At 50.2% G+C, this 27,973-nt stretch overlaps 1 protein-coding gene across 2 annotated transcripts; it reads right to left on the bottom strand.

The window, feature by feature from the left end:
- Nucleotides 1–6: 6 nt before the first annotated feature.
- Nucleotides 7–26,586, bottom strand: KCNJ5 (potassium inwardly rectifying channel subfamily J member 5). Of its 2 annotated transcripts, XM_036930297.2 has the most exons (3): nt 26,198–26,586; nt 7,764–8,702; nt 7–4,211 (listed from the first exon to the last, which is right to left on the bottom strand). In XM_036930297.2, the coding sequence occupies exons 2-3, from the start codon at nt 8,698–8,700 to the stop codon at nt 3,889–3,891; spliced, it is 1,260 nt and encodes a 419-aa protein (XP_036786192.2). In that variant the 5' UTR covers nt 8,701–8,702; nt 26,198–26,586; the 3' UTR covers nt 7–3,888. The 2 variants fall into 2 exon arrangements, with proteins under 2 accessions (XP_036786192.2, XP_036786191.2); XM_036930296.2 differs by lacking the exon at nt 26,198–26,586 and having other exon boundaries at nt 7,764–8,730.
- Between the last annotated feature and the right edge of the window lie 1,387 nt (nt 26,587–27,973).

Here is a 27,973-nt window from a genome sequence, read left to right as displayed (position 1 = left end):
GTAAGATAAAATCTACTTTATTGGATGCATTTTTAGTAGTGCAGTGGTGTTCTTTGAATGAGAAGATTGACAAATCCTACACACGGAGAAAGAGATTTGACACAGCATTTTAGGAGATGTCATTAGCAAAAACCAAGCCAAGCAGAACAAGTGGTTTCTTCCTGAAAGCATTAATTCCCCATCCAATCTCTTTTCACAACTCCTTAATTCTCTAGGAATCAGAAAATGGTGTTTCCCCCTCCTCCTGCCACAGGAGAAAGTTGCTGGTGGAAGCAAGCTGAAGATCCCCAGCAAGGCGGACAAACCAGTGCTCTGAAAAGGTGGGCTCATCTCTTCCTGCTGGAGCTCAGCAAGACAGCCCATCTGTGATTGTTTGGGAGACGCTTAGCACCGAGGCCCTGCCTCCTATTATTATCTGTGGCCTTGAGCAAACAAATTAGCCTCTGCGCACCTCAGTTATCTCATTGGTAACAAGGGATTACAAAGAGCTTCTCTGCAATGTTTGGAGAAGTAAGTGCAAACCCCCAGGCACGGGCCTCATCTGCAGGGCACAGAGTAGGCACTCAGTAAATGGGGTACGTGCAGAGATGTGCTCAGGGCAAATCCTCAGAAGACACCAGGCAAATTTTTTTCTTGCTGTCTTTGGCAACTTCAGTATAAAAGATTAAAGTTTCTATGGTTCTCAACTGACACGAGATACATGGTTAAGGCATGCTGGGAGGCAGGGCATAGAATAAGTCATGTGAAAGAGGTGCGCAGTCGGTACAGGTGAGGAGCTGAGAGGCTCTTCCCACACAGGAAAGGGCTCTTTCTCCTCCATCAAGGTTAACTGCTCAAGCCAGGATCTCAAAGCAGCAGAAGGAAATGACAGGAAGTGGGCTCTGACTGTACGGCATGGGCAGTGGTGCACGGGGGAGTCACGGGCCATACCTGGGGACAAGGTCCTTTGGGCAACACTGTCAGCTCCTGTTGGGTGTCAGATGGATGGGGAGAGGAAGCTAGAGGGAACTTAACTTATTCTGAGTTCCCCGGGGGCTTTTCCCTTACCGGGGGTGATTCTAGAAAGGAAGGCCATGGACCTTAAGCCCCCATGCTAAGGCAGTATGTAGCTCCCAAAGCTTTTGGGGTTTGACCAGTGAGATAATGCGTTGGGATTTTTGAGATGCTCAGCCCTGTGGGAATTACTGGTGGCTTCACCTTGCCGCTGGGCTCAACTCTGTGACCCTTCAGAAGTGACGGGTGGGCTTGCAGCCATGTAGCTCAGGGCTAGAACCCCAAGCGGCTTGCATGCAGGTGATCTGCTGAAGCTCAGGCCCTCATCAGGTTTTACCTTTATTCAGTCCATATTTATACAAGAACTTCCAGGAAGTGATTTGAAGAACACTTCAAACTTAGTTGGGTCACCAAGAAGAATTTCTATGGGCTGTGAAGGGCAGTCTTCCTGCATCTGAATCGCCATCAGGGAAAGCAGCTCACATGCACACCGTCTATGTCACCGAGGCCTGTCACAGAGCTTTAGAGCAGGACCGCATTGGTCTCTTCCTCCTCTGTAGCCTCTACAGCTCCCGTAGTTGGCAGAGAGAAGTGATTTGGCCCAGGCTCCCGGAGGCTGCTGTAGAGTTAGAGAACCGCAGAGCAGCCCCCGGGGCCAGATGGCGGATGTTTGAGATTCGTAACTGGAGGCAGGTGTGGACCAGGCCCCAGGCCCGTGCAGCTGCAAGGCTGGCTTCCCCTGTGTTTTCCCATCCCTGCTTAGCTGCCTCCCCGAGGGCTCTGACCCGCAGGCACTGATGGGTTTTGAGGAAGGTGGGCTTTGGGTCTGCCTAGGAGGCAAGGAAGTAGCCCTGCTGCCTGAGCCCTGGGGCTGGGGGCCTCGGAGAGTGCAGCACCCTCGAGGGAGCTCCTCCCACCTCCAGGGCACCCAGTCCTCGTCCATTACTAGGACTTCCTGCCTTAGATTCCTGGGTGCACGCAGTTCCCCCCAGGGATGTCCAAGCCTGCCTGCTTCCCTTTTCCCTGAGGGCAGGATTCCAGCCTACAGCCCCTTTCCCTCCGGACCCGCTTCACCCCAGAAGGATCCTGGAACCACGCCCGGCACCAGGCCCATAGCAGGAAGCCCCCCACTTGCTCACTGCTCCTCTGAGCCTCCCTCCCAAGATCCAGCCAACGGGGCCAAGCACAAGGACAGCCCGTGAGTATGGCAGCCCGCGACCTAGAAAGCCCGTCCCTAGGGGAAACGGTCTGCGATCCAGAGGACCGCTTCGCTCCGCCCTCACTGTCTGCCTCCTGGTGTTGCTCCTCCCCGCAGGGAAGGCGCTCGCGCCTGGGGCAGGGAAATGCTTCCGTTTTCAAAGGCCAGTTGTGAAAACCCCGGGGGAGGCCTCCGTAATGCTGGGGCTGCGGAACATCCAAAATCTCTCTCCAAGTCTAAGTCAGCTAATCAGAAGCCTGTCTGCCTCACACAAACCAGACATGCTTAACCCACAGGGTGGTCATGCCCGCCTGCGTCCGCCTCCTGTGCCTCCACACTGGAAGAGAAAAGCCCCTGGAAGTCGTCATTTGTAAGGCTCTTCTCTACTCTTTCTCCCCTCACGCTCACCTGTTCCCGAGGCTCCCACGGACTCCTCACCCTGTGTTGCTTCCTAGGTGGGAGGAGGCAGCCCTGCGCGCATCGCTGGGCATCTGCCCTGCTCCTCGGCCTGGCTGCTGGCTGCCCGCAGGAGGGGGGCCGCCTGCGAGTCCGTACAGCCTGGGCTGGAAGGTGAGGCTGCCTCTGCTGTCACCATTATCCCATTATCCCATTATCCCAGGAAAGAACAGACATGCTGAGCCTCGAAGTCTGGGCCTTTCTCCAGCAATCGGTGCTCATGCTTCTCGGAACACTGTAGCTGCCGGCTTTTCTCTGTTTCTCTTGCCTCTCCGCCCTCCCTGCATCTGCACTCCCTGGCTCATCTTGCCGTCTGAAACTCAGCTCTCTCCCTGGCTCAAAGCACAGACTCTCTGAGACTGGGAAAGAAAACTACAGTGAAGGTCAGAAGTACTTGGAGGTTCCTGGGCCAAAGCACCAGGAAAGAGCCACTGTTGGCGCTCTTCTTTCAGTGGCAGCTGTGGGCACAGTGTGCCTGGGGTGGCCAGGAGGTGGCTGATGACAACTGTACATTGCTCAGAGGTGCTGTGTGGCCCAGGCCACCTTCTAAGGGTCACTCTAAGCAGATCAGTTATCTGGTAGGCTACGTTTAGCACACAGAACACAGCAGAGGAAAAACACACACTTCACAGGTAGTGACAGAGATCATCAAGGGCCTTGGACCAGAGCCCACAATGGGCACTGGCCTCAGATTTAAAAGGAATTGCCTTCATGATTTTGGGTTGACCTTAACCCACGAGGGCTGTGAGCTCACCTTAGGACCAAGGGTTTGAGCTTCCAGGCAGCAGAATCTCTCCACCCTGGACCCACAACAAGCCTCAGGGAAGGAGGAATGAGGGGTGGGGGCGACAGCCCTCTCCAGGTGTCAGCCCTTGGAGGGGTTTGCCACTTGGTCTGTAAGACCCAAAGGAGGTGATGAGGGCTAGTTTGCAGAGAGCGGTGTGAATGAGGCCAGAGGCCACCCTGTAACTCTCACTGTGGGAAAGCTTATCCTGGCTTGGCCCTTGGACAGCAGACAGGGGCTATATTACTGCAGGGGCCCAGCCAGGAAGCCACCTGCTCAGGGAGGCCCTGAGCTGGGAGGTTCCAGGACTGGATATACCGCTCCTCCTCACAGAGCCGTGATGGCTCCTGGTCCCCTCAAACAGCACACTCAACTAATTTACCCCATTCACCCCCAACTCTGCAGTGCTGTGCTCCTAGAAGCCAGTGAGGGGAGGTTGCCAGGGAGAGTGAGGTCCTCACACTGAGCCCCTGGTCTCCTGGGACCCATGTAAGCCCACAGGCTCATCCTCTCCTTGCTGCTCAGCCTCCACAGCCAGCTCTGCTTCAGCACAGCCTCCTGGCAGTGGGGGGCTGGGGAGGTACTGGAGGGGCCGGCCTTCCTGCTTCCTTTCTGCCAGCTCCTTGGCACAGCAGCTGGGTGTGTTGGTCTCGTAGGTGTCATGGAAGGTGTTGTAGTCCACCTCATAGAACCCCTTTTCCAAGGTGAGAACTGGTGTGAATCGGTGGCCCCAGAGCACCTCTGTATCCATGTAGGAGCTCCGTGCTTGGCAAGTCATGCCTGGGGGAACAGAGGGCACAAACATTAGCCAACCATCATCCATTCATTTGTCCTTCTATCCATCACCCATCTATCCATTCATCTATTGTCCATTCACCCACCCAACCAACTATCCAATGATCTGTCATCTACCCATCCAGCCTATCATCTGTCTCTCATTCACCTCTGTATCCATCTATCCATCCAGTCATCCACCCATCCATCTGTGCATCTGTCCATGCATCCATCCACCCATCTATCCGTCCAATCATCCATCCACCCACCTATCCATCCAATCATCCATCCATCCATCTATGCAAACAATTGTCCATCCATCCATCTATGCAAACAATCATCCATCTATCCATCATCCACCCATGCATCCAATCATCCACCTATCTATCCATCTATCCTTCTATCCAACCATCCATCTAATCATACATCCACCCATCTATGCATCTATCCAGCCAGTCATCCATTCATCATCCGTTCATCCATTCATTACCCAACCATATGTCCATGCATCCATCCATCATCCATTTATACATTCAATCATCCATCAAGCATTTGTTAAACATCTTCTTTGTGCTCAGAACAGCAGAGACATAAAGCTGAATAAAACACAGTCCCTGCCCTGGAGGAATTCAAGGTGTGGTGGAGGCAGAAAATTAGAAATTAACATGCAAGGTTCTGGAGCAGGTCCCTAGAGACTGGAGTGAAAGATTCTGGAATAGTTAGAGCCAAGGACATGGTTCCTGAAAACTGTATTAAGGTCTAGAAAATTTAGACAAAACAGAATTAAGAAAAGGGTTTGCACACACATACACACACACACACACACACACACACACACACACACACACACACACACACACACACACACAGCTTGGCTACCTGCTTTGAGCCTGCTCCAGTGCCTCCATTCCCTGTCCACTCAGCCCTTGCATGCCTGTGCTATTTTTAGGTGTTGCTTCCTCTCCAGAGAGGAGGGCAGCTTTGTTTATGGATGAGGAAGCCTCTATACTTAGGGTCACAGGAAAGCATCTTTCTGATATTTAATTTCTGACCAAGGAAGGCACTAGCTTGTGCTCTTTGGGGACAGAGGGACAAGCCTGCTCCAGCCCCCCAGTTTGGGCTTCCTATGGCAAGTGTCTCATACAACCCGGACCCAGGCCAAAGGCTGCTTCTTCTCCACTTGTGCTCCAGTGCTGGGCAACCCCAGTGCACCCCACATGCTGTGGGGCCACAGCCTGCTGTCTGCTTGCACTCCCAGGGTGCTGCACTCTCCATTCAGTCCTTGGCCCTTGATGCCCAATACCCAGCCTCAGCAGAGGGGTAGAGGCCTGAGCTGGGCACTGCCCAGTCTAGACCCAGGCCAGATGTCGGAGGCTCAGGAAGGATAGCGGGACAGGACCTCCACAAACCTTTGGGCAAAACCTCCTGGGGCTCTCCCTGCGCTTCTGTCCCACCGCCTGCATGTGGCGACGGGTTACCAGGAAGCTAGAAATCCTGCCTGTGTCCCTGGCAGTCATCGTTCAAGGCATTGGGAAGGAAAGAAGCCTGTCTGGTTGCCAGGCACTATGCTTTACATACATTACTCCATTTAATCATTTAATCATTTAATCCCCCCAACGACCCTGTGAGATTTATCGTCTTCCTTTGCTGACAAGTTAACCAACCTGCCCAAACCCTCCCAGGCAGGTGTGCGTCAGTCATATTCAGCGTGAATTCATAGCCCGTGCTTGGCTCCCTAAGGGTGGCAACCAAACCATTCAAGTCACAGAGATCAGAACAGATGTGGGTGGTTGGTCTCCTTCCCCTACCTCCCTGGGTCCCCCTGCAGGAGGCCCAAGGGCAGCAGCAAGGGCATCGCAGGTGTGGGAGGGGAGGAGGGCAACCAGGCATGGCAGGCCACTGACTTGGCAGGAGAAGCGAAGGGAAACGCCAACTGGGCAGGGTCAGTGCCCACTCTCCCCACAGCAGGTGGTGGTGAGGACTTGGGGCCTGTGGGTGGGGGGCGTGGTGAGGCGCACCTGTCTTATTTGTCCCCACCTCTCTGTCCTCACCCCTCATTTGTGCTTCAGAGTGTAAGTCTTCCCCCTGAGCCCAGCAGCAAGGGCAGAGCAGCCTGTGAGCCCCTGGCTCTGGGGGAGGGAGCTCCCTGCATCCTGGCCGGCCTCGGCCCTAGGGGCTCCTGCAGCTGCCACCGTATGCTGCCTGGCCAGGCCCCAGCTCCCAGCAGATGGCCAGCCAGCCCCCTCTGTACTGGTCCTGGAGCCGGGTCGCACCCCAGCCCAGTTCCCCAGGCCCAAATGGGAGGATTTGTGGGTGTGCCCGCCTGACTCTCCCACCCAGCAATCGATTTCCTGAAAGGTGAGGCAGGCTTGTTTGGGCACTTTTTTGACAGGCTCCTGACGTTCTAGGAGGCAGCATGGCATGGTGGACAAAGCCCTGTTTGAAAGACCCAGGCATGAACGCTTCCTGTCTGCAGACGCAGTTTCCACGTGCATAAAACACGATTGGAGCCAGCCCTTGGGTGTTGTTGCAAGAATTAGAAAAGTATGTAACATTCCCAGTGGGAGTGAGTAAAGAGGAAGGTAAGAGTGAGAAAGGGGATAAGAAGCAGGGTGCAGGGGGTTGCTGGAGGACAGGGGGGGTCTGTGTCTCCTCTCCCCAGGAGGTCTGGCGCAAGTGCTGGGGGCGGAGACCTGGGCTCCCCGGAGCCCCTGAACAGAGCTCTGCCTTGGCCAAGGCAGGGTGGAAGGTCCTGGCTCTGAGAGTTGGTAGCTGACCTGCCAGGGAGGTGCCTGGCTGGCCATGAAGAGGGCCTTTTCACTTGTGGATGGTTTTGTATATGTCCCATGTTTACTGAGCCAGCCTTCCATTGGGAAGCTAAGAGGCAGCCTGCCCCAGGGGGCACCCAGCTGGAAGAGCCTCTCCCAGGGGTCTGAGGCATAGATGTCTCTCCAAAGAGCATTCTGTGCCTTTGGGAATCCTTGAGTTTGGGAAGTGCCACATACTTTCCTCTTCTCATGATTCACCGCATATAAAGACACTGTGAGGTCCCACTGTAAAGAAATCAGTTCACCCTGTTTTAAACCCATGCTTCTCAAAGATATCTAATCACAGGACTCTTTTTGGGTAGACATCTGCTCCAGGACACGGTGGGGGTAATGTATAGCCTGTTGCAAATGAGTGTTCCGGGTTCCCCTGCCATGATGGGCATCCTGGCTCTAGGACTTAGTAGCATATACTCTTTGGACAAAATTGGACCAATAAGTGCCTCTGTTTCTTTAACTGTAAATTAAGGGAAGGCATTAAATGAGATAGTACATGTTTAAAATTAAGAACTGCGCCCTGAGGTTGGGAGGGCTCAAAAATGGTGGCTGTTGTTATTGCTCTACTTTGAGGAACTGTACCTTTTGGGTCACCCAACCCTTTGGGCTGGGTAAGTGTGCCACCTCACAGTTCTTAGGACTCTGAGGCATCAATTTCCATCTTCTGGAGTCACAGTGGCCCAAGCTCTTGGGGGTGGTGAGGGATTCCGTGGCCAAGGAGGATAAAACGTCTTACCTGTTGCCTCCACCATCCCTTCGAGAATGACCACGATCTCAAACTCCTCCTGACCCAGCTGGGCCCGAGACATCTCCCAGAAAGGGCTCTTCTCGTTGATCTCGTGGGAGATGATGAGTGGGGACACGAGGAAGAGCCGGTCGTCCCCGGTGTCGAAGCCCACATTAATGTCAGTCTGGTTCAGGGGTATGAACTCCCCTTCTTTGGTCTGCCGGGACTTGATGAGCTTGGCGCGGATGGAGGCCTCCACGATGTGGGAGTTGCGGAGGTCCCCCACCCGGAACATGAGGCAGAGCTTCTCGTCCCGCATGGAGATGACCGCATTGTTGGAAAACATGAGGGTCTCCGCTCTCTTCTTCGGCTGGCTGATCTTGACAAACATACACCCCACCATGAAGGCATTGACGATGGAGCCCAGGATGGCCTGCACCAAGAGGAGTATGATGCCCTCTGGGCACTTCTCTGTGATCACCCGATAGCCATACCCAATGGTGGTTTCTGTCTCAATGGAGAACAGGAAGGCTGACACAAAGCCACTGAGGTTCTCGACGCAAGGAATCCACTCTCGGTCACCAACGTGGTCCAGGTCACCCCGGACGTAAGCAATGAGCCACCAAATGAAACCAAAGAACAGCCAAGTGATGGTGTACACCATGGTGAAGACGAGCAGGTTGAAGCGCCACTTGAGGTCCACGAGGGTGGTGAAGAGGTCGCTCAGGTACCGGTAGGTCTCCTGGACGTTGCCGTGGTGGACGTTGCACTTGCCGCTCTTCTCCATGTAGCGCTGGCGGGGCTTCTTGCCTTCCACCAGCAGGTGAGTGCGGTCCGTGGCAATGGGGATGCAATCACGGGCCTGTTTGGGAACCTTCTTAGGGTCCCTGGGAGTGACTCCAATCTCCATATCCTGGTTCATAGTATTCCTAGAATCACCAGCCATAGCTGGGGTAAGTTGAGTTAAAAAAAACATCATCAGTGAAGCGGACTATTCTGATTCTCAGAAACACAAGGCTTTAGGGTCATTCCTGCCTCTGTGCTCTCAAAGGCCTCTCATCTAGGGCATGGTTTGCTTAGATATTATTTGTTTATATCCCTGGTGCCTCCTGAAAATTCTAGCATATAATAGAAACTCAGTATTTGTTTGCTGAATGAATAAATGAACAGTTTCTAGGTGCACACTACACATTGCACTTAGAGGATTTAAGGAAATCTGGGAGCAATGTTAAAAATAATTGTAATAATTTTTTAAATGCCTACTATATCCTGTACATTATACATGGACTGTCACTTGTTATCACAACAACCAGTCGGAGTTAGATCTCATAGTCTCCAATATATAAATACTATATTGTTTGCTGATGTGCCATGTTTATTTCTAATAGTGTCTCTCCCCCACTGAAATGTAAACTCTGTAAGAACACAGTTCTGTATCTGTTTTGTTCTCCGATACATTCCAAGTACCCAGAGGACAGCCTTGCTCATACCAAGTATGCAAAAAGTACTTATTGAATAAATGGTTGAATAAGAAAACTGAGTCCCAAAGAGCTTGAGTGACACCTCAAGCAGTGGCAGAGCTGATATTTGGATTCACGCTTGTCAGGCTCAAAGCCTATGCCCTTTCCTTTATGCCGCCCTGTCCTCCTTTTTATCTAGGATGTTGGCAGCAGACAGAAGGGAAAAGGCAGTGTGTGTCTGATTCACCACGTGGTCCCTTCTACTGTCTGAGTGGGGAGTCTGGCCACCTGAGCACTTTCTAATATGACAAACTGCTGTGTTGACCCAGCATTAAAATTTTTGACGTGGTAATTCCCTGTCCGCTAAGGAATGGAGATGGGCAGGGTATTAATGCCCTGAGGTTTTCAAAAGGGCTATAAATTTATATGTGTGGAATCTAAAAGCAAAAACCCAAACAAAAAATAAAAATGAACCAAAAGAATAAGCTCACCGATATAGAGAACAGGTTGGTCATTGCCAGAGGGAGGGAGAAGCAGGGGTGAAACGGTGAAGGTGTTCAAAAGGTCCAAGTTTCCAGTTATAAGGTCAGGCAGCCCGGGGATGTAATGTACAGCATGGTGACTATAGTTAACAATACTGTATTATATGCCTGAAAATTGCTAAGGGAGCAGATCTTCAGAGTGGTCATCACAAAGGAAGAAAACTGTAACTAGGGGTGGTGATGGATTTTAACTAGATTTACTGTGGTGAGCATTTCACTATATATATATATATATATATATTTGACATATATATATCAAATCATTGTATTGCACACATGACACTAATACAAGGTTACATGTCCACTATATCTCAATAAAAATATTAACTTTAAAAAAAGGCTGTAAAATGTTTTTGAAGTATAGATATGTTATATGCCACACTTTAAAGAGACACCCAGACCCCTGTAAGACTCAGTCTACCATTTTCTGATACTCCACTCCCACCCATTTAAAAGGTTTTATGACTCTGGTGAAGCATGGGAAAACCATGAGAATGCCTACAAGCTAGTAACAACAGCTCACATTTCTGTGCATTCGTGACCCAGACACTGTGCTAAGAAACCTATATCCATTCGCTCATTTGTAATCCTCATGACAAGGCTATTAGACAAGCACTGTCATTATCCACCCAATTTTCAGACAAGGAAAATGAAACTCATGCAGTAAGTGGCCGAGTTAGGTTTTGGATCCAGGTTTATCTGACTCCAGCTTACGGGCTCACAGCACCCACCACACAGTGGGCTTCAGACATGGATGTCCTGTGGCTCATGCTCAGACTGAGGAGCTGCACCCTCCAGAAAGTTCTATGAACTGATCCTGGGAGAAGGCACTTCAGGGGATGCTATTATTCAGCCCCCTATCTTTTTAAGCAAACTTTTCTTGATTTCATAGGTACTCCTCTTCCCAGGAAACTGCGTCTCTGATAGAACAACCTGGATCAATGTCCTTTAAACCATGGAGAGAACTGCCTCGTTGACTAAGTGAGAACCATCCCACCCATCATGGGAAGTCAGATGACCCCGGTGGACCTTTTCCTCTGCTGCCTGGGTGGCTGCAGCAACTTCAAGGTAACCTTTAAAATGTTATATTGGAGGGTCATCGGAAGGGCTGTTTGTTCCAGACATCCTCTGGCCATTTCCCATTCTGCACAGGGCCACCTGCTCCTGCCCCTTCTCATGGTAATCACAAAGGTAATGGGACAAGGAGGGAGATGCTTGGTGCTGCTTTGCGTGATTTTGAATCCCAAGCATGATTTTGTTCTGCCTCTAGGTAGGAGACCGTTTACTGAAAACCCCAACAGAGACGCCCAGAAATGGTGAGAAACAAAACTAAGGCCCCATGTGCTCCTGGGGACCCCAACTGTTGGAACCCAGATGGGGTCTGATAGCAGTGCTGCCTGTGGACTCCCCGATCCACTGAGGTTGGACAGGGCAGGCACATGCTGGCCAGAGTGAGCCACTGGCCAGCGCACCTGAAAAAGCATGCCCTCCTGCCCTCCGTGCTTTGGGGAAAACAGCTTTCTGCTGATTTTATGCACTGGTTCCTTCTTTATTTTTAAACATACTTGCATATGTTCTTGTAGGAGAAGACCTTACACTGCACTAGAAAGAGAAAAAGGTTTTCCAGGACACCTCAGCCAGGATCTGAAAACTTGCTGTGTCCATCAGACAGGAAAAAAAGAGGTTTGCTTCTGATTTGATATTGGCACACATCCTCCAAGTGTGTTGAAATCATCTGCAGAAGGTATTCCTCACTCAACCCAGGGGGAGATCTGGATTCCAGCTCAGCCTCCTGCAAACTGGTTCTGTGACCCAAAGAAAAACAGCCTTAACTTTCTTTGCCTCCATTTACTCTGCTGTGAACCTTGGATCATATTATTTGCCCTTCCAGCCTTGGGGCCATTGGGGGAGTCTAGTGAAAGAATATATGAAAACAAACATGAATATAAGTATACATGTAAACACATATGCATAAATTCTCAAACTGAAATTTAATGCAATGTCACATTAACTCCATTTAACAATGAATAAAGAGGCTTTGAGTATCTAAGTCAAGTACCTAAAGCCCCAAGTGGGCAATTTTGGGGGCAGGTGTCAAGCTGACAGGCATGGAGCCTCTTCTACCCAGATTTCTTCTAGGAGTAAGTGAAAATGCCCACCCTAGAAATCTTGGTTTCCAGTGCTGTGGACCCATAAGATCAGAAGGGTTTTCAGGGACAATGGAGATGAGCTTCTTTAATCAGATTTTCAAGATCCAATCTATAATTTATGAACATATTCAGCAAGCATTAATTGAGGAACTACTGGCCTAGCTTCTGAGCTGAGAGCTGGAGATGGAGCAGTGGATAAACTAAATGCAGACCTGAATGCAGTAACAAAGTTACTTCTCTATACCTCAGTTACTTTTTCTTCAAAAGGGGGATGATAATAGTGCCAGCCGAAGAGGGTTGTTGAGAAGGTGGAATGAAAGGTGCGTGTACAGAGCCTGGTTATAGGAGCTCTCCACGGTAGTAGCTATTATTTTCTCTCTGAGGCAGGGTTGAAGAGGGAGGTAAGGCAAAGTGCTTCAAGCAATTCAAGGACAAGGAAGGACCCAACAGACCCCTGGTGCCTCCTAGGTCAGCATCCCACTTCCAGGGTACATTTCATTGACTCCTACAGGGGAGGCATTGTCTTCATTTTGCAAAGAGGGGAGCCGGGAGAGAGCTTCAACGACTGCCCAAAGTCACACAGCTGCTGCAGCAGAGGTAAGATCCAAGTCCAGCCCTAAGGATGCCCACAGCATGCGTGCCCCAGAGGGCAGCTTCGGGAGGGGCTCCCAGTGGGATTCGGGTTGGGAGCCCCTCCCTTTCTTTCCTCAAGAAGCCATACCTGGAGAACTTTCGAAGAACTTTCACTTTGGGCCCCAGAGCTCCGATCCTGAGCAATTCTGCATGGTGACCCATGCAGCTGCCCTCCACTCCTCCTCGATTCCTGGGTCCCCATGAGGCCCCCCTCCCATCCCCGCGCAGGAGCATGAGGAAGACGAGAAGGGGAGGAGACCAGGACTGGGAGGGGAGCCCAGAGCTCTGCGGCCTGAAGCATGGGGTTGGATCCCAGGGCGTGAGCCTGGCCACCCTCCAGTCCTCACTTGGGAATGTGACCCTGCTTCTCTCAGCAGGCTGTCCCGACGTGAGGATGGAAATGGCAGCTCTAGTCCCTGCCTTACGGTTCCCTGACAGCCACCAGCTCAGAGGAGGGGCGCAGCAGCCTACCCGCAGGCTGTCCTTTTGGAGCAGGATGCAGAAATAGCTGGTAGAGGCAGGGATGGGGACATTGTGGGGACGAGCGGCCTGGGGGAAACGCAGACTGGCCTGGTCCAGAAACGAGCCTGGCTGGGTCAGAAATTGAGCCCCCTTCACCAAGGAGGGGTTGGTCAACGATGCCAGCCACTCACAGCCCGTGTCCAAACCCCACTGATGGGCTGGCTCCTCCCAGGGGGCCAGTCCTGGTTTCCCAGCTTTCAAAATTACCAACCTTACAAAACAAAATAAAAACTCTTTTTAGTGCATCTGAGGTTTAATGGCAAAAACGCTCGGTAGTAGTGTATTTAAAAATCTATCAGATATTTTATTTTAATACCTAACCATTTTGCAGCTATTTGTTCTTATCAGTTTAGAACTTGAACCCAAGTTCATAAAGTATCTGGGTGACAATACATGAAATACTAGGTGTGAAAGCCCATTGGAAACAAACATACAGATCCATCCATTCATTCATTCATTCATTCATTCGGTTCATCAGTGACAGTCCCACTGAACAGCCACTGTCAAGTTTGCATTTTGCTGCCTCTGAGGGTACAAGGATGAACACAGCTTTCCTATGCTTTCTGTTCACAGCAATCTTGTTAAAATGAGCATTCTGGGGCCCCAGGGTCTGCACTATTTTAAGTTGCTTCCCGTGATGTTGTTGTGACTCACGCCCTCTGAGTCACAAGGTTTTTCCCACCTGGTGCACACTGACATCAGCTGGGAGCTGGACGAGAAGCTGACGGTCTAGGCCCCCTGCCTAGGCATCTGATCCCAGGCAATGCTATCAGGTAACCGAGACTGAAGCCTGATCTCTTTTCTAACCTCAAGGAGCTCACAGCATGGTGGGGAGCACAGGCAAACAGTGCAGTGGAGTGACAGAGAGACCACGGCATTGTTCTTAATCTGGGGTGGCCAGGGTGGGTGAGGAAGAGGCGGAACACTTGGTGATGAAGGTGAAGGAGGGGATGAGGTGAGCCTTCCGGACGTGAGAAACAGGGGTGTGAACAATTCAAACGGCTCACCTACTGAGTACCCATTATGTGCCATCTTGGGGTTGGGTGATTTTTATTCATAGTCTCTGTGGATAAAATGAAGGTTCCTGTGGCCAGGATCGTCACCGAACCTAAACTACTTGATGATGCAACTGGCCTGCTGCTAGGCTAATGCTTCCACACCCGTAGGCAATAGGCTGTTATTGGCTGAGTCACTATATAGAGAGCTCTGCCCAGCTCTGGGTAGTGGCAGAGATGAAGGATTACAGACATGCAGACTGCTGGATACAGACCTAATTCTAGTGCTCGACCTATCAGGGGAAGAACAAGCTGGGCATAAACCCTTTCACCCCAAGAATGTTCCATTGCCATTCCTCAGTCTCCCTGAATCCATAGTGAACTTGTCTGGGGCTGAAACCCATTGGCAAGACAGTCTCATTGAAGACTCAAACAGACCTACTAAGTGTTTCTTAGTAGCCTCATTTACTGATCATAGAAGCAGAGTGATTAGCAAGGCCACTCAGTTATTAAATGGCAGGACCAGGTCTGTCTGTGTCCTAAGCCTCTAAATGCAGCCACACTGCCTCTGAGGTGGCTCCTCCTCGAGCCCTGGGGTTTGGTCAGGTTGTCAGTGGTTCTGAGCCTATGTGGGGGTCAGGCCCTGAAAGACCTGGCCCAGGAGGCAGCCAGGTGAACACACACCTGATCTGTGCCAGGAGACCAGTGTAGGATCCCGTGCTGCATTGCCCAGTATTCCCAGGCTGCCAGCAGGACTGGGACTATATACTCCTGTCCTCCCGCGGGCTGTATCCTCCACTCAGCCTCCTTTTTCCTTCCGCGGAGGCCCCATTCACACTTCCAACTGCTCCTTGACTTTTTCTAATTACAGCAATATTTGCCCCCACACATCCCTATGAGCTCCAAGGAGCCAGGGTGCCCACATGTCCCAGCTGACACCTGCTGTTCTAGTGTAACCAGCCAGCCCCACTTTCACTCCCAGAAGTGTCTCTGTTTGGACAATAGGGCCCCTTATAGGGGAAAGATCCCCAACCAGCAGCCACTGATTTCACTCCTAAGAACTCCGACTGGGGTTTCCTTCCTCCATGGTGTGTCTGCCTCAGTCTGGAGTGAGGGTGAATACCTTGAAGGTCCTGAGTTTTTTTCACTGAGTAGGGTGTGAATGTGCAGTGAGGTGGACCAGGTTCCTTCAGCACAGACACGCTGCGTGTATTTGTTATCGTGTACAGATAACATGCTTTTTTCCCACTTTTATTCAAATATAAGGTCTTTTCAGACCTTCATTTTCACATTTTTGATAGAGAAGACTATCTTAAAAGATTAAATTCTCTTTATTCTGAGAAAGGCAACTACATGACACATGGTGAACACAACCAGAACTTGCTCTGGGCTTGGGGGACACAATAGGGAACAGTGAGGACTGAGGTGAGCTGAGCACACACACAATCCCAATGGGGCAAGTACTCAGCAATAGTTCATTCTTGCCACACAAGACTGTGGAGCTGGTGCTGCAAGATCTTCCACTTTCTCTTCTAGAAAAGCTAGAAATAAAAGCTTTTAAACATGAAATTATTATTTTTTAATGTTGACAACTAATTCAGCAAGTTTTCAAGCACTGCACTAGCCAAAGAAACTTTATCTGTGAGTCAGAGTCAGTCTGTCAGCTGCCAATTTATGTATCTGGGCTACTGAGTGAGAGGCTTTTTCCTCATGTGCACATACTGGACTGCACTTTGAACTGAGCTGAGCATTGTGTTAAGAGTTGCGTAGCGCCAATAAATTCTCCTGAAAGCTTTCCTGTTTGCACTAACATGCCTACCATAAACACAGCCTATCATTCCTCAGTACAAAGGAAGCCAGAAGGCCACTCTGGGCTCACACCACAGCAAAGAGAGGAGCAAATGGGCTGCTCCCCAGTTCCCACCAGCCTGGTTCCCATGGTCCTAACCAGCCCTGCCTCCTTGTCCACAGTCTCGTCCCCTGCAGCCCCTCCATCGTGCAGGTGGCTGCTGTGAACTGCCCTGTTTTTCCAGAGCATCTCCTGCCTGGCTCCCTTCCCCGGGCCAATTGCACCCCTTGCAAAGATGCTGCGGAGACCAGTCTTGAATGGGCATTACAGTCCTCCATTTCACTGACGGTAGAAGTGGTTCTCAGGAGGAAGAGATTTCTGACTTAATAAATGCTTCAAAGGAGGTGGAGGGAGCTCTTTCTCAGGGGAGGGACCTAAGGGCAGGGGGTAGATCAACCCACCTCCAAACTCATTTCTGGCTCAGATGTCATGGCAAGACTCACTGCTGGCAAGGAGGGAGTCCTGGAGGGCAGAGGCGGTGGGGCTCTGTGGGCGGAGTGCGGTCAGAGCACTTGTGTGGGTTTTATGCTCAGGACGGATGCTCCTTGCCTTCTGGGCTTTCGAGGCCTCTGGAAGTGCAACTCGCTTTAGCTCTACTCCGGCAGAATGTCCAGTGAAGGGGATCTGCTGAGACCTGCCACAGCCCCAGTGAATGGTGGCACCCCTCTGTCTGGAACGCAGGAGTCTCCTGCAATGCATGCGCCAGGAGCCAGATGGAGGGCTTTCGCTAAGACACGGTGTCGGAGACAACGTGGATAGAGGAACAGGTTGTGTCGGACGGGACACTTCATCACTGAGGATGTCCCTGCACACCACGCTCCTGCTTGCTGAGCTGCTAAGGCTGCTGCGAGAGAGGCGCCGTGTGGGACAGGTGAGGAAGGCCCAGGTGATGATGGCCCCGCTGTGCTGGCCTTGCTCACACTGCCCCTGGGGAGCTGTCACAGACTCACAGTCTCCCCAGCTCAGGCATCCCAGGCCCCCATCCTGGGGCTGCCTCTGTCCCTCCATGGGGAGTGCTTGAATCTGGTCTCTCAGCAAGAATGGGGTTATTGCTCAGAGTGAAGTCAAAGTGGGGATACTGATGTAGGGCAGTTGCTCCCACAGTAGGTCAGCGGTCCCTAGTTTTAACTCAGAGACACCCTGGCAGGAGCAAACACTTTGGGAGCGTATACCCCATCTGTGCTACTCTCCCTATGCCATTGGCACTCTTTTTGCTTTTGTTTTAAATATCTGTTCAATATGTTTCCTGGTTGTGCTTCTTTTTTTTCTTTGCAGAATAGCCTTGGATGTGAAATTTCTGTGTGTGTGTGTGCGTGTGTGCGTGCATGCGTGCATGTACTGCTCTGAACTACATGCCTTGCATCCATGGACTCAACCATCTCAATGAACCTGTAGAGTAAGTACAATGTGTCCTATATAATGAACAGACTGAAGCTCAGAGAAGGTAGGGAAACTTGTGCAAGGTCAAGTGGTTCCTAAGCATCAGAACCCGGCCCTGAGCTGGTATTAGCCTGACTGCAGAGCCCGCGTTCTGCCACTCTCCTACTGGACATCCAGCCAAGTCCACAGCACTAAATGGACTGAGGTTTTACAGTCTGGAATTAGAATCCCAGCTCTCCTGGCTGCATACCTTGCCCTGAATTACACATTCCTCCAGGTCCCTACACTGGGTCTCTTTCCCACATAAGAAATAGAAATATGTACTGGAATCATAATGTCAATGAAATACCTGCATTATCAGGAAAAGTATACCCTACCAAGTACTAGTCCTTGGCCCCCTCATCTGAATTGTTACAGGTTAAGACCCTTGTGAGATATGATGTAATACTAGTGTTGCTGTTATATAGAATTACTGTGGAATAATGACAGTAACTGGCATCTCTGTGCCAGTCTCAGAGCTCTTGCATTGGCTCATGTGAATACTGTACACACACACACACACACACACACACACACACACACACACACACACACATATAAAACATTAATTCCACTTCATAGCTGGACAGCTGTGGCTCACCCAGGACACACAAATGCTGGTTAACTTACTCCTCAGATGAATGACATTGTAGACATAGAAACACTGAATGTGACGTTTTATGTAATATAGACATAGAGAGATTTAACAATAGGTCTAACAGGTGGCCCTGTCTACTGGCCACACAGCAAAGGGGGCCAGGTAGTGCCACAAGGGACCCCAGAAGGGGGGCCTGAGGCCTTCAGAGTCTCGGGCACCTAGACAGGGGTAGACAGGTGGCTGTTGTTCACACTGCATCCTGGGAGGACTCTGCACCACAATTCTAAGGAAGGACTAAAGCCTTGCAGGTTATTTATGGTATCTGGGAAGAAACACGTAGTCCACTGGCAGCGCTGTGGACGAATCCCACGCTACATTGTCATTAAAGAAACAAAATTACTGAGAATGCACAATAAAGATAAAAAGCAGAGAGGAGGATTACATGGTGTTTCACTGAAGGGTTTTTAAAGGAAAACAGACTTCTTGTCTGAAATGAGAGCAGACAGAGCTGGCATTTGCTTGTGGAGTTCATTTCTTTGGAGAAAGTATAGAGACACAAAAGATGATTTTGACGGAATTCAAAAGATCCATTTGAGCATATCTAAGTGAGTCCAAATACATGCAGCAATTAAATTTTAAAAGGACAAAATTAGGCTGAATTCAAGGTATGGCATCTGGATTTGAAAGTCTTGCTCTCGTGTGAGAACTGTTCAGGCAATTTAATATTTCATATAAGCCTCGTTATTGAGGTGCAGCTATGGAACAGGCCCGGGAACTTGCGGCTGAGGCTCCCAATTTGTTCGGCTCTCACTTGCTTCAGATGGAGTATTTCACTGTCCTCCTCAGCAGGCTTCTGCAGGCCACTCGTGGGGTCCTTCCATTTATTCATCTTAATACCCAGACATGGTTTACTGGCTACTATCCAGATTCACCCTCCCAGTCCCTTGCAGAAGATGTATGAAAAATCTTGAATAAAAGGGCATGAAAATCAAATTAATTCATTTTATAATTTTCCCTCATTTGTATCTGTCTACCCAGTATTTTTCCTTTTCAAGCCTGCTATCTCTGAAAGTGAGCCACATCGTTATGATGCAGTCTCTTCACTGTAACCCTACACTGTATGTGTTCTGCACTAAATAATAAAGCAGATTAATAATTTAATCAAAATGAAAAACCACTTGTTTCCTCTCTTCAACCCAAGGGACAGATTTCCTGGGCTGGTGCCAGTTTATCAGTGTTGATTAGAGAGTATGAGATAAGAGAGTGCAGAAAAGACAGTGCCAAGAAAGCAAAATAATGTGTGAATATGCTTCTATACCAGTGAAAAAGATGGGATGGGGCTAGAAGGTAAATGAACCAGTGAGAAAGTGTCAGAGAAACAGGGCATAATTGGTAAAATCCCAGTAATTACAGCTGAAACATACTGGGGGCTTACCCTATAACAGATTGTATTGCAAATGCTTGACATGTGTTAACTCACTTAATCATTTCAGAAAAGCTATAACATAGGTACTATGTCCCCCTTTGTATAGATGAAGAAACTGAGGCACAGGGAGGGTGAGCAAATGTCCCCAAAGCTAGTGTTTATCTGGATTCAAACCTGCGCTCACTGGCCCCAGAGTCACACTTAAAGTCAAAGGAAAACAAGGAGAAGGGAAAGTCCCAGATGATGCAATAAAGAGGAACAAGACAAATATCATGGGAGGATGAATGGACAGGAAAATAAGAGAAAAATACATGAGAGAAGTGAGAATAAGATAATAAGAGAAAAGTAAAGAGAATTCAAGTAAAGAGGTTGAGAATGGAGGAGAGTTAAGAAAACCAAGGGTGAAAAGAAAGGAGAAAGTGAAGAGAAAGGTGTGTGGGCATCAGCATGAGAGTTAGGAAAAGAAAAGAAAGAATAAATGAGAGAATCAATCAAGGGGAAATGAGTCACTGAATACCTGCTGTCAGACATTGCTCATTTGCTATCTTATTTGACCCTTCCCATGACATTTCAAGATGATGTTGTTATACCCATTTTACAGAAAGGAAACTGAAATTCTGAGAAACTAAGTGATATGCCTGAGGGACATAGTTAATTCATGGCAGATCAAAGGAATTGCTCTTAACTATGCAATGTTGATGGAAGAAATCAAAGAATATCTGAATAAATGAAGAAACATGTTGTGTTCATGGATTGGAAGACTCAATACAGAAATGATGTCCCCCGAATTGATATACAGGTCTAATAAATTCCTATCAGAATCCCACAAGACTTTTTGTATATATAGAGAAAATTATTCTAAATTTTATATGGAAAGTAAAGGAGCTACAATAGATGTAACAATTTTGAAAAAGTATAAAGTGGAAGAAATCAGTCTATTTGATTTTAGAGCTCATTATAAAGTTTCAGTGAACAAGACTATGTGGCATTGGTTGAAAGATAGGCACAAAGATCAATGGAGCAGAACAGAGAACCCAGAAATAGAACTTCACAAATATGCCCCTCTGATTTTTGACAAAAGTTCAAAAGGAATGCAATGGAGGAAACATAGTCTTTTCAACAAATGGTGCTAGAGCAATTGGATAGCCAGAGAACAAAGAAAAAAATTCTTGACCTAAGTCTCACATCCTACAGAAAAATTAACTCAGAATAAATCATGGACTTAAATGTGAATGATACAACTATACAACTTTTAGAAAAGAATTTGGGAGAAACTCCTTAAGATTTACAGCATGCAGAGTTCTTAGACTTAATACCAAAAGCTTCATCCATAAAAGGAAAATAGATAAATTGGGCTTCATTAAAATTAAAAATCTTTGTTCTGAAAAAGACTCTATTAGGATGAAAAGACAAGCTACAGAGTAGAAGAAAATATTTGCAAACCATATATTAACAAGGACTACTGGAGAATATGAAGAACTCTCAAAACTCAGTAGTAAAGTAAACAAAAAAGTAAATTAGAAAATGGGCAAAAAACATGAAGAGACATTTAGCTGAAGAGGATATATGGAGGGCAAATAAGCACATGAAAAGATAGTCAACATCATTAGCCTGTAGGGAAATGTGAAGCACCATAGATATCACTGCATACCTATCAGAATGGCTAAAATAAAAAATAGTAACAATACCAAATGTTGGTAAGGATGTGGAGAAACTGGACCTCTCATACATTGCTGATGGGAATGTGGGAATAGAACAGCCATTGTGGAAAACGACTTGACAGTTTCCTTAAAAAATAAACATATAACTACCACATGAACCATCAGTTGCACTTTTGGACACTTATCCTAGAAAAATGAAAACTTATGTTCATGCAAAAACCAGTACACAAATATTTATAGCAGTGTTATTCATAATAGACCCAAACTGGAAACAAGCCAGAAATCCTTCAAGAGAGAATGGTAAACAAATTGGTACATCCACAGTATGGAATACTACAGAACACCTTTGCACAAACACACATGCACACAGATCAATCTCCAGATGTTGACTGAGAAAAGCCAATTCCAAAAGGTTACACAGTGTATGATCCTATTTATATAAAATTCTTGAGCGGACAACACTGTAGAAATGGAAAATGGATTGGTGGTTGCTGGGGGGTTAAGGAGGGGTTGGGATGGGAGGGAAGTAGGTGTGGCTATAAAAATTGCCACGTAAGAGATCTTTGTCGTGTTGGAAAAGGTTTTTTTGCCAACTTTTTATAGGTTTCAATATTGTACCATAGAAAAGGGATTGAGCTAAAGAATAACAAAGGGCATTTACGGTCAAGAGAATGAGTGAGAGAAAAAGAAAAATGGAGGGAAAAAAAGCCAAAGTCAGGAGAGTGGAGAAAAAAGAAGGAAATAAAATGAGGCAGAGTGTGAACACTTTGGTAAACAGGAACTTAAACAACTGAAGGAAGGCCTGGCACAAGGGCAGGCTCCCCAGGGCGGTGTCCCCTGAGGCCGGGCTCCCTCCCCACCTCCTCCTGCACAGCCAGCCTCACACCTCACTGCTTTCCCAGCCCACCTGGAAAGCCTTCCCTGGCCCTCCCTGGCCCTCCTTGGTGTCCTGCATCCCTGTGGTGGCGCTCACCCCGGCGGCTGGGATGTTTCCAAGGACGTGGCCACCTTCCCCAGGCACCGTGGGAGAGCTCCAGGGGAAGGCAGGCAGGGTGGTAAGGGACAAACAGTCTGTCCTAAGGTCCTGCACAAAGCCTGGCAGGTGGTAGGAACACTCTACATGGTTTTGAAGGAATATATGAATGACTTTTCATTTGTCCAGTAAAGGGCATTTGCAAGGACCGGGGCAGCCTGCCTCAAGGCTGGGAGATATTTTCTGTCCTGTGGGGCTGCTCTGTGATGCCCCAGGCAGACTGGCTGTTACCACCTTTCTTTTTAAGAGTCCCTTGGGCACCCATGGGATCCATTACCCTTGCTGGCTGGCCAGCTTCCTTGGGCAGGGGCTGCACCTCGTCTTTCATCTCTATGACCCTCTTCCCTGCCTAAGCTGCAAGGGTGCCACAGCTCAGACTTGGGAGGGGAGTGGACTCTGAGGGCGCAACACAGACGACACTTCTTTGTTGTGGCTGTCCTCCTCTGTTCCTCTGGGAGCAGCAAGCAGCGATGTAGGATGATGGCAGTAGGGCCTGCTGACCTGAAGGCAGGCGCCCACAATGTGAGGGCTAGCAGAGCGGGCAGCACACCCCCCAGACCAATCACGACTCGGGAGACGGGAATGAGGGGCTGAGGTTTTGCCCTGGTCTCTCTCTCTCCCTCCGACTTCGTTTCCCTTTCACTGCCCACACCACCCCCACCCCACCAAATAGGTTGACCAGGTTGACTTGGTGACCAGGAAGTGCTCTTGTTGCCACCAAACTGGTCAGATTATCCCTGACCTTTGTCCCCCGAGCCTGCTCTGGTCTGGAATGATAATGGAACCTAACTTCTATGCACCAGGGTCATGTGTTAAAGGTTTGGCTCTGACATTTAACTTAACAAGGCTGCTGGCAAGCGTTGCTGCCATCCTGGGCTCTCTTGACTAGAATAGCTCACTTATCAGAATGTCAAGGTAGGAAGGACTAGATAAGCCAGCTGCTTTGGCAGCGGCCCCCTCAGCAGCCAGGATCTCAGGAAAGGAAAGCCGGCCCCTCCATTTGAAAAAAATTCCAGAGAAAGCCACCTCACAAGTCTCTTAAAGAAATACATTTGGGTATTTTTTCCAGTGTCTCACGACAGTCCTTTGTGTCTGAACTCCGATTCTTCTGATCTTGTCTTTAGGAAAAACAGGAAAAATCCTCCACAGCTGACAACTGTCTTAATAGACACCTGATGATAGGCCCTCTCTTAGAAACACTGCCAGCTCTCAGTGGCCTGTCTGTGGCTCAGACACAGGGAAAATTTTAATCTAAAAATGGCTCCTTCGAACTACCTAATGGATTCTTGATCCCCTTTCATTCTCTCAATTGTCCTCCCACTCCCAGCCTAAATATTCAATCAGGATGCCTCAGAAAACGCAAGCTTTTGCTAACATTCTCCTAAGTGGAAAGTATAACCTTGCCCGAATTCACATTCCAAGGCTTTCCAAAATTAATTACTCCTGTCGCATGCTAGGTGATCAAATAAATGGTTGTGGAGCTGACGTGAAAACAAGAAACAGAAGTCGATACGGTGTTCAAGTACATGAACGCACAGCACACCCATTCGTGCTTTGGCCGCAGAAAGCTTTGGGAGCAAGGCGGTTTTCAGAGCCAGTGGCAAGGGGAGAAAGCGCAGCCCAGGCGGCTCTCTCCCATTGCGGGGTTGATTTCATCACAGGTGGCCAGAGCAGCTCTAGAGGCTCCTGGATTCCTGGATAAGGAGCCCAGGAAGGTGCTTGAGAAGGCGCCTGCCCGGCTGTCCCCGCAGTGAGCTTGCTCCATAGACTGCCAGGGGCAGCAAGGCCGAGAGCATGCTCGTGGCAGAGAGGCACTGATGTGTCTGCTGGACCCACAGATGCAAGAGCTCTGCTGTGCTCAGGATGTGCCTAGACTCAGGGCACCGTGTCAGGGAAGCCCCCTGAGGGCTGACTTTAGGCCCCAGGAGGGCAGCAGAGCTGCAGGGACAGCCTGCGCAGGGTGAGCAGCAGGCCGTTCTCGTGGCTCACGCATCACTCAGTCTCCCCTCCAGCTGCTGCTCTGCTTGCTGGATGGAGCTCGTTCGTCTTCTGTTTAGTGCAGGCTTGCTACTTAAATAAGAAACACTGTCTGTGGGGAACGCCAGCAGTGTGTGGTGGCTTTGGGAGAGGACAGGAGAAGTCTTATCTCTGAGGGGTCCCCTTTCTGTCGGAGAGCCAGATGGTCAACCCAAAAAGGGGTTTGCCAAGATAGGGAGCTCTGCGCATGCGTGCAACGTGCAGGTAAGTTCCCTGCGTGGTGCCTCCCCTTTCCGGGGTAGCCCTGGTGCTGCTCTAACAATTCATGCTGTTGTGATCATTTATTATCAATCTCGTAATTAATGAACAGAGCCTGGCAAGTAATAAACATTTGATAAATGCCCTAAAATATTCCTTCCAAGGTAGAAGAATCCTTATCTTTTTCTAGGTCAGGTCATAAGTCTCTACTCTGTGAACTTAGTTGTAGTTTTCTCGGGCCCAGGATGGTTTGGGGATGGACTAAGGTGAAGTAGGGGAGTTGCGGCAGGAAGTTGGGAGGAATAGGGGGAAAAGAAGAACAGTGCCATCACATGCATAAAAGGACTAATATCAGAAAGGAAGCATTCAATGAATGACAATTCTTTAATATCATTGCCAAGAAACACACCCCCTGGTCTCCAGTACCCCCACAAAGCAGGGCAATACCATCTCAGTTAAAAACCCGTCAAGCTGACAAGCTTTTGGTGACACAGCCTGACCGGGGGCCCCTCCTTCCCACGCCATTGGCCCGTGCTTTCTCCCACCAGATCTAGGGAGCCAGAGCCTCATTCAGCCAGCTGATGGGATTAACACCTAGGTTTGAGAAAAAAGTGTGAATTTGGGAAGGCCAGACACCTTTCACGGCTAGTGTTTGTTAGTGGAAAGGCTGGCTTTGAAGTCAGAGGTCAAAGGGTTCAGGAGACAATCGTTCTGCCAGTATTAGTGCTCAGAACTCTCTAAGCTGTGGTCTCACCCATAAAGCTGGTGAAACGACCTCCACCTCACAGGACTGCATCCAGATAAACTCATGGGAATGTGTCTATCTCAGTGCTTGGTTCCAAAATATTCACTTCATCCCATGTGAAAAACTGCTCTGTGGACCAGAAAGCCCTCTGATGCTTAGTGATGAAAACTAAAAAGTATGTTTTGGAGTCAGACCCAGGAGGGAATCTCAGTTGTAAGCTGTGTACCTCCTGCAAGTTGCACAGCCACTCTGAGCTGGGGCCCTGCAGCTGCGGAGAGGATAGAACCTGCTCCCCTAAAGGGATTAAAAGCAAGCTCTCGGCATGCATGGTCTGACACCAAGCCAGCATCCATGGGCCCAGCAATCGAGTGGTGTTTGAAGGGCTCTCAGAGCAGGTGCTGGGCTGGGCTTCCCTGACCCAAGGTTTGGGACAGCCCTCAGAACTGTGGGGGCCAGACGTGGTCCAAGGAGCCGGCATTGCCATCAGGTGGCTCCACAGCCTGAGGCAGGGAGAACCCTGTTGGAGGGGAGGCCCAGACAGCTCTGCAGGGGGATACAGAGGTATGGGGGGAAGGGATAATGATGATGCACTTCCCTATTCCCCATCCCTGCCTTGACTCCTGGCCTCTCTAAACAGTTTGAAAGATGTTTTCGAAGAGAGATGAGGCATCCAGGTAGTGACCAGGCAGCAAGGAGGGCAGAATTAGCAAGGCCATGTTTCCAGTTTGGCTGGACTTAAGAGAAGCATGGTGAAGCTGGGGATCTAAGGCTGAGGGTGCTCTCTGCGCCAGTCCAACCCTTTGCTCCCCACTTGCAGGCAGAGACACTACCCAAGGGGGTGATGCCCCTCTCCCCACTGATCTGGCTGCTCACGCCACTGATGGGGGCTCCCAGCAACTCAGGTAGCCCTGCTCTGTTGCCAGAAAATGTTCACAGCCCTCTGATCGCGAAGCTCCAAAGCCCAGGGCAGCCTGTGGGCTGCACAGAGAGATCTCCAGTTTGCTGGCTGAACTTCGGACCCCTCCTGAGCCCTTGGCTGTCCCTTTCAGCTCCCACACGGGCAGGTGCCTGGGAACGGCTAGCTGCCAGGGGCAACGACAGCCTGAGTGATCCTGCCCCGTTTCCAGAACCAGTGAGTTGGGGCAGAAATGGAGGAGGAAGGAAAGACAACTTACTTGTTGCAATCAGAGCTTCCAAGTCCCGCTGATGCTAACTTCTGGGCGTCCCTTAGAGGCGGGGCTGAGGCGGTCAAGGCTCTGGAGGGGACTCTCCAGCCCCAGCCATCCCCACAGCCCCAGGGTCTGCCAGAGCCTCTTGCTGTCGCTGGGTCCTGCGGGCAGAGCTTCTAAGCCATCCCGTCCTTCCCTCGCCAGCCCGTCGGTCACTCCCCTTCTCCGGCGGGGGCGGCTGGGCTCCGGCCCGCACGCGCCCTCCGCCCACTTCTCTCCCCTGGCCTCCTCCCTTCTCCCCACTACAAACGAACCTCGGAGTGACACTGTGTAAAAACCGATTTAAAGGGCCACCGGCAAAGGCAGCAGGGGCGGGGCAGGGGCGGGGGTTCCCGGCGATCCCGGGACGCCGGCAGTTCTGAGAGAATCGCATCGGGAGGGTTGCTTCCATTTCTCGGCCCCCCTTCTCCCCGGCGCCCGCCACCTCCCTGCTACACCCGCGCCGCTTCTACCCGGGGTACTTCTGGCCGAGCGCTTGCAGAGGACGGGGACCTGTGCGCGTGCAGGTGCATGAGCTCGCGCGCGTGCATGCGTGCGCGCGCCCACGAGTTTAGTAGGTGTCATGGAGGAGACCCAAGGAAGGAAGAATCTAGGCGGATAGAAACCTTAGATCAGTTTTGGAGAGCTGCTCAGCCACTCCGCGGTGCGTCGAGGGAGCGGTTGGAGAAATTTAGTTGCATTTCCTTAGATGGAGTAGAGCAGGTGGGAGGCGTCCTGGCGAAGTTGGGGAAGCCACCGTCTGGGCACAGCATCCCCACCTTCACTGCTCTGGCTCCTGCGGGTGGAGTGAGGCTCTGGGGCGCTCTGCCCTTCTGGCTGGAGATGGAGCTCCCCTAGAGACAGGAAAAGGTCTGCTGCTCCCGGGCTTGCTGCTCACCCCCTCGATGCCCTCTCCAGCAGCACACGTGGCCTGTGGCTGGGTAAGAATAGCAGAGGGACATGCTCCCTCCACTCAAAGCCTTGGGCGGTGCAGAGGCAGAGCCCCAGATGAACGCACGCCTAGGCTGGGTAGAGCCACTGCCCTCCGCTGTGTCCTCCTTGCCTTGAGGAAAGGTGATTGCACGCCTTTATTTTTCAATTCATATAAATGGGAGGACAGGCAGCTGCAGACATAGCACCCCTGCACAGAGAGGGCTCCTGCCTCTGGGGGACAGGCCCATTCAGGGGGGCCCTTCCGGCTGGTGGTGTCCCCCCCTGCCCCTCTCTGCTGCCCAGCCTTTTGGGTTGCACACCCCTGCCCCAGGCCCTGAGTGTGTCTCCTCTCTCGGGCAGGCGCACCCCATCAAGCTGTGAGATGAGTCCAGCAGGCTGCAGGCTCCACCAGGGCAGAAACTGTTTTGTTCTCTGCTGAGTCCCCAGCACCTATCACAGGTGCTCAAAGAATGTTTATCAAGTGAGCACTGTCAACAAGAAAACTAATTTATTAAATTACTAGGAGACAAATGCTCATCACTGAGACTAGGGTTCCCCAAGCCTGTCATCTCCTCCAAGCCCAGCGACGTGACAGTGCATGGAAGCTCAGTCTCATACTGGGGACCCAGGGGGCTCCTCCTGCCCCTACGCAGAGCCAGTGCCTGGACACCATCCCAGGGACAGAGCACAGAGGGAGTGGCACCGCCCTGGTTTGCCTCCTGGACCCCCCTCCTGGCTCTCTGTAGAAGGGTCAGTCATCCAGTGTGACTGCAATGGGCCCTGACTAACTGGGAAATCTCTCAGTCCCTT

Source organism: Manis pentadactyla, chromosome 13, assembly GCF_030020395.1.
Source record: "Manis pentadactyla isolate mManPen7 chromosome 13, mManPen7.hap1, whole genome shotgun sequence".
Classification (NCBI taxonomy): domain Eukaryota; kingdom Metazoa; phylum Chordata; class Mammalia; order Pholidota; family Manidae; genus Manis; species Manis pentadactyla.
This window is presented reverse-complemented; position numbering and strand designations above follow the sequence as displayed.